The sequence below is a fragment of the Silene latifolia genome, chromosome 11 (genome assembly GCF_048544455.1).
Source record: "Silene latifolia isolate original U9 population chromosome 11, ASM4854445v1, whole genome shotgun sequence".
NCBI lineage: Eukaryota > Viridiplantae > Streptophyta > Magnoliopsida > Caryophyllales > Caryophyllaceae > Silene > Silene latifolia.
The window spans coordinates 91,968,146-91,974,581 of record NC_133536.1 but is presented as its reverse complement, the minus strand read 5'-3'; the positions used below and the strand labels follow the sequence as shown (position 1 = coordinate 91,974,581).

The 6,436-nt window shown below is 47.9% G+C and overlaps 1 protein-coding gene across 1 annotated transcript; it reads right to left on the bottom strand.

The window, feature by feature from the left end:
• Positions 1-3,704: 3,704 nt before the first annotated feature.
• Positions 3,705-4,829, bottom strand: LOC141613669 (uncharacterized). Its single transcript, XM_074432413.1, has 2 exons — positions 4,396-4,829; positions 3,705-4,287 (listed from the first exon to the last, which is right to left on the bottom strand). The coding sequence occupies exons 1-2, from the start codon at positions 4,827-4,829 to the stop codon at positions 3,705-3,707; spliced, it is 1,017 nt and encodes a 338-aa protein (XP_074288514.1).
• Between the last annotated feature and the right edge of the window lie 1,607 nt (positions 4,830-6,436).

Sequence of the window (6,436 nt, the reverse complement as noted above, 5' to 3'; positions counted from 1 at the left end):
GCACTAAAAAGCATGGGAACAAGGCTAATTCGGGGACTAAATATGCTCTAATTATGGTCACATCAAGGATGGAGGGACAGCTTCCCCGTCCATAGTCTCCAACTTATATGCTCTATTACCCACAATGCCTTCTATACGGTAGAGACCTTCCCAGTTATAGGCGAATTTGCATGCGCTCTGATTCTTGGTGTTTGGGAATACCTTCCTGAATACCAGGTCCCCTACCTGCAGCGTTCTCAGTCTTATGTTTTTGTTGTAACTCCTGGCTGCTGTCTGTTTATGGGCTGCCATCCTGATTTGGGCGCTGGTCCTTGACTCGTCAATAACATCCAGGCTGCTGGCAATTTCTACTTGGTTCCTCTCTTCGGTGGCATTGGCATACCGATATGTCGGTACTTGTACCTTAGAGGGAATAACTGCCTCGTACCCATATACCAGACTGAATGGTGTTTGACCTGTTGCCACTTTGGGGGTGGTTCTATTAGACCATAGCACGAAGGGAAGCTCATCGGCCCAGTTGGCTCATCTCTCTTCTAACCTTCTTTTCAGGTTGTTCATGACTATCTGGTTGCTGGATTCTGCCTGACCGTTGGACTGTGGATTCCTAGGAGTAGACTTAAATAGCTTGATGTTCCACCTGGCGTAGTTGTCTTCCGTTCTGTTGGATATGAATTGTGACCCGTTGTCACATATGATTTCTGAAGGGATGCCATACCTGCTGACTATGTTCCTCTTGATGAAAGATATCACATGCTTCTCCAGGACCTGAGGGAAAGCTTCTGCCTCTATCCATTTAGAGAAGTAGTTCGTCATTTCCAGCATGTACGTCCTATTTCCAGATGTAAGGGGTAATGGTCCCAAAATGTCCATTCCCCATTTCATAAAAGGCCAAGGCCAGATGATCGGATCCATATGTTCTGCTGGCTGGTGGCTGACAGGGGCGTGCCTTTAGCATTCTTAACACTTCTTGACGTAATCTATGGCGTCCTTTCTCAGGGTAGGCTAGAAGTAACCCTGCCTTAGTATCTTGTTGGACAGGATCCTACCCCCTGTGTGATTTCCACAATCACCACTGTGGATATCACACATTACTGCATGTGCCGCCTGTGTGCTTAAGAACCTCAGATAGGGTCCTGCCGAGGACTTCCTAAATAGGATACCGTCAATGAGTACGAATCTGCAGGATTTTATTTTGAAACTCCTGGCGTCTTTCTGGTCAGGTGGTAATACCTCGTCACGTAGCAAACTAATGTAAGGCTTGCGCCAATCATCAGGTTCTTCCTGGGGTGTGGTAGTACAAAGTACCCCTGCTTCGCATGTCCATTGGGTGGTTGCAGCCTTACTGGCGTTCAGTTGTTCATTCTGGCGTATGGCAGGTTTAATGACATAGATGAATGGTATAGAGCCCGCAATCCCTGGAGTGAAGGCTGCTCCCAGGGTGGCGAGAGCATCTGCTTCAAAATTCTAGTCCCTTGGTATCTCCTGGATGTGGAAGGAGGCAAAGCGGAGTTTGAGCTCCTTTGCCACCTCCAGGTAGGCTGCCATTTTAGGATCCCTGGCCGTATATACATTATTCACGTGGTTGACTATCAGTTGGGAGTCACTAAACACCTTGATGTGGCTGATTTGCATTTCTAGGGCTAATTGGAGTCCTAGGATTAGGGCCTCGTATTCAGCCTCATTATTCGTTGCTTTGAACTCGCACCGTACTGCCTGTATTATTTGTTCCCCCTAAGGTGATTTCAAGACCAGCCCTACCCCTGCTCCCTTCGTATTGGATGCTCCATCAACATGCAATTCTCATACCTGCTCCCCTTTAGCCTCACCTAAGGTCAAGATTTCACTGTCGGCTTGTTCATGAAGGGTGGGACTAAAGTCTGACACAAAGTCAGCTAGGGCTTGGGACTTTATGGCTGTTCGGGGTTCAAATTTCAGGTCGTACCCACTTAGGTGGACAGACCACTTAACCATTCTTCCTGACAGTTCGGGTTTCCTCATTATGGTTCTCAGGGGGTAGTTGGTCATGACTGAAATTGTATGTGACTCAAAATAGGGACGCAATTTGTACGAGGCAGTAACAAGTGCTAAAACGAGTCTTTCTAGAGATGTGTACCTGGTCTAACAGAGACTTGCTTATATAGTATAATGGTTTCTACGTACCTTCATGCTCTCATACCAGTACAGCGCTTACAGCCACCTCTGTTACGGACAGATACAAATACAGTGGTTCTCCCTATTCTGGCTTGGAGAGAAGAAGGGGGTGCTTAGGTACTGCTTGAGCTCCCTAAACGCCTTTTCATACTCCTGTGTCCATTTAAACTTCTGGCTCTTTCTCAGGATGTCATAGAACAATTGGCACCTGTCTGGGGACCTTGATATGAACCGGTTTAGGGCTGCTACCCGTCCTGTGAGCCTCTCCACGTCCTTTGGCTTCTGAGGGGATTCTAACTGGAGTACTGCTTTTATTTACTCGGTGCTGGCCTCTATCCCTCTTTGTGTCACCAAGTACCCCAGGAATTTCCCCGAGGAGACTCCAAAAGTGCATTTCGGGGTGTTCTGCTTCATATGGTATTTTCTGAGGATCGAGAAGGTATTTTCCAGGTGGGACATGTGTTGTTCTGCCTTCTCAGATTTGACTAACATATCGTCAATGTAAACTTCCATTGTTCTCCCTATCTCCTCCTTGAACATTCTGTTCACCAGGCGCTGATAGGTGGAACCGGCATTCTTGAGACCTAAGGGCATCACATTGTAGCAGTACAAGCCTCTGTCGGATCCGAAGGCTGTTTTCTCCTGATCCTTAGGGTCCATTTTTATCTGGTTGTACCCGCTCCAGGCGTTAAGGAAGGTAAGTAGCTCATGCCCTGCTGTAGCGTCTACCATGGAATCAATGTGCGGTAGGGGGAATGGGTCTTTTGGGCAAGCTTTTTTATAATCTGTGAAATCAACACACACTCTCCACTTGTTGTTCTTATTGGGTACAACCACAACATTTGAGAGCCATTCTGGGTCGTTAACTTCCCTGATCTTGCCTGCTGCCAGGAGGTTGTCTACTTCCTGGTTTATCACCTCGTTCCTTTCAGGAGCAAATTTCCGCCTTTACTGCTGGACTGGAGGAAAGTTGGGGTTTACGTTTAACCGGTGTGTAATTACACTTGGATCTATGCCAATCATGCCGCTATGGGACCAGGTGAAACAATCTATGTTAGTACGTAGAAATTAAATTATCTGCTCACAGATGTTTCCTGCATAATCAGCTCCTACCAGCACTGTTCTTGCTGGAAGTTGTGGGTCCTGGGGAGGTGCGATATACTCCCTCTGGACGCACAGTTTTTGTAATTGCTATGCTGGACCAGCTACGGTGAGTTTAAGAGCGTTCTTGTAGAAATCCCTAGCTATAGTTTGATCTCCCCGTATCTCCTGTACCCCCCAGGGCGTAGGGAATTTCAGGCTCTGATGGTACGTTGATGGTACCGCTTTCATTTCGTGGATCCAAGGCCTGCCAAGTATCACGTTATAAGTTGAGGGACCATCAATGACCAAGTACTGTACCTGTTTGTTCATACCCCCTGCAAAGGTAGGGATCACTATCTCCCCAAGGGATTGCTTAGTTTCTCCGCTGGAGCCTACCAAGGGTATTGCCTTCTGCACCAAGTCTTTCTCGCTGAACCCCATGTTTTTCAAGGTTTCCAACATTATAAGGTTCACAGAGCTTCCTGTATATCTACCAATATCATTTTAACAAGGCAGTTCCCTATAGAAATGGTAATGATCAAGGCGTCATGGTGGTGTTCTGCCTCATCGGGTATGTCTTCCTCGTCGAAGGAGATTGCTGGTAGATCCTGTCTGCTGACTCGGAGGGAGAACTCTGGTCCATCTCCTTTAGTCTCGGTTGCATGGCGCTTTGCTACTGAATAAGTGAGACCACATATTTCCGATCCTCCTGTGATGACGCTCACGACCTTTGAGTAAGGTGGAGGCGGGGATGGTTGGGCCTGGTCAGCAGTATTGACCTTTCCAGATTTCGCTCCCTTGGGGGGCAGGTGATCCAAGCATCCAGCACTGTAGAGGTGCTTCACTTCCTTTCGTAGTACTACACAATCTTCTGTATTATGGCCAATATCGTTGTGGTATTCACACCTTTTGCTGGTGTCTCTTCTGTCGTTCTTCCTGGGTGTAGGCTTCTTGGGCCACCTAGCCCTCTGTCCTTGTTCCCTGATTGCCTTCAATACCCCAGCAAGTCCAGTGGTGAACCCATACTCGCTGAGCTTAGGTGGAGCCTCAGTGCTATCTGTTTCTCATGAGACTTTGTTCACTGTGTTCTTGCTGTAGGGTTTGGCTCTTTCGTTCTTCTTCTCCGTTGTGATTTTTCTGCTGGATGACTCTGTTCCGTACAGGTCCCTTCTATCCTTATCCTCCTCTAGGCGGTAAGTGGCCTCTGCCATTTGCTTGACTTCCTCAAAGGTGGCACATGGGTGCTTGGTGAGATCCTTGTACAAATCAGAGTCGCGGTGCAGTCCCCGTATGAAGGCATTGACTGCTATTGTAGGGTCGCACCTAGGGATAGATATCTTTTCCACATTGAACCTGGCGAGATAATCCCTGGTGGACTCCTCAAAGCTCTGGACGATCCGGTATAGATCACTGGATAATTTTTCTGGCTTGCGACTGCTGGCGAACTGCTGATTAAAAACGTTTAGTAACCCTGCAAAGCTAGAAATAGACTTGTTGGGGAGGTTAACGAACCATTGGAGTGCGGCTCCTGACAAGGTGGAACCCCTTGGGCATGCTGACAAGGGCAATGATGTCCACGAAGGGGGAATCCGCATAGCACTCCGGGGTCGCCACCTCCATGGGGCGTGGTAACCCTGGGACCTTACTGAGCAGAGACCTGATATCCTACAACTGTTGTTCTACATGGCTTCCTACCCCATACCCTGGTTGTGGTGTGTTGAGTAGACCCCATATGGGTTTGGTGTTCCTCCTGTCATGTAAGGAGGGACCATGTAGCTTCCAGGTAATGGTGTTGAGTTCACAATAGGCCTAAACTGGCTGTCTGGAGTATATGGCACATAGGAGCACATCCTGGGATATGTGTTTCTCGCTGAGTGTTCCCCTGGATTGCATCTTGGTACCACTGGCGTACTGCTGGTTGTTGGTATGGGATCTGGAATCAGTACTTCTAATCCCACGGGATTGAGTACCATAGGGTACGTTTGCGTCATCCTTGGTGGTGGTGGCACCCCTGGTGGTTGGATCGTACCCTGGGCGGCCACCGTTCCTTCGGGATATACTTGCTCGGGGGGGCGTGGTTACCTCTGGTGGCAGCATATCCATATCGAGCCTGGTTACTAGATTTTACGGCAGTAGCCTCCCTGAGTACTCCCGGGCATTCCCCTGGCCGGGTGTCGACCTTGTCATTTGCTGGGTCGTTCCCAGGGGTGACACTGCATCTATCTTTTCCTGCAAGGACTAGTTGTCCATTTGTAACCCTATCACCGCCTGCTGTAAAGATGTCATCCCTTGGAGCAACTGCTGTACCAGATCCGATTGTGACACTCCTGGGAGACGGGCTCCTGCCAGGTGTTATGTTGATCCTGGACGCTGTGGGCTCCCATCCCTGCTATGCTTGGGTACAGGATTCATAACTGGTGATTTGTCAGCCTTCCCTGCTCCCAAATCTGGGATTTTGGGGGACTAATGAGACTTTGCTGATACCTGGGGCTGGGCCTGGCCTGCAGTCACTCTGGTGGTAGGGGCCGCCATTTTTGGAACACCGGAGGTTACTGGCATCGCCCCTACTACTCAATTTTGCACTGATGTACTCATCGGATCAGATACGTTTGATACGTGCCTAATGTATAGTCTTTTTAGCCTATTTTAGCACGTATTTCTATGCATTTTTGTACTGTTTATATAGTATTATGCCCCGAATTGGCTACTTTGGTTCGTTTTATCCGTTTTTTAGAAATGAACGCGAAAGTAATGGAATCGTATGCTTTTTCGTCCTTTTTGCATGCATTTAGTGGAGACGGGATTTTCCAGAGTGAGATACTGCATTGGGAAGCGTGAAGGCACGGATTACGAGGCAGTCGGGCGTGGATTTGAGCTGAATTGAAGACAGAAGACTCGATCGAGTAGTTTTACCACTCGATCGAGTGGTTTTCATGGCCCCAGTTGCTCGATCGAGTGCTTTTCTACTCGATCCAGAAGTGTTATAAAGAGGGGTTACTCGATCGAGTGATTATTCTACTCGATCGAGTAGATTATGCTGAGTTTTGCTCTATCGAGTGGTTTTATTCCACTCGATCGAGAGGTTTCTGTTTTCATGGGCTTTAATTAGCCCGTGAGTTGTTTTATTTCGATAAACTTAGTTATTTTCCTATTTAAACTTACGTTAACTAGGTCATTAACATCATCTTTTATCTTATCAATC

What these genes read in the sequence shown, in the direction of transcription:
- LOC141613669 (XM_074432413.1), bottom strand. Translation starts at nt 4,829, where the DNA reads ATGCGGATTCCCCCTTCGTGGACATCATTGCCCTTGTCAGCATGCCCA. An exon ending in GATAAGGATAGAAGGGACCT is followed by an intron (nt 4,288 to 4,395) that starts GTACGGAACAGA and finishes AGAAACAGATAG; the next exon opens with CACTGAGGCTCCACCTAAGC.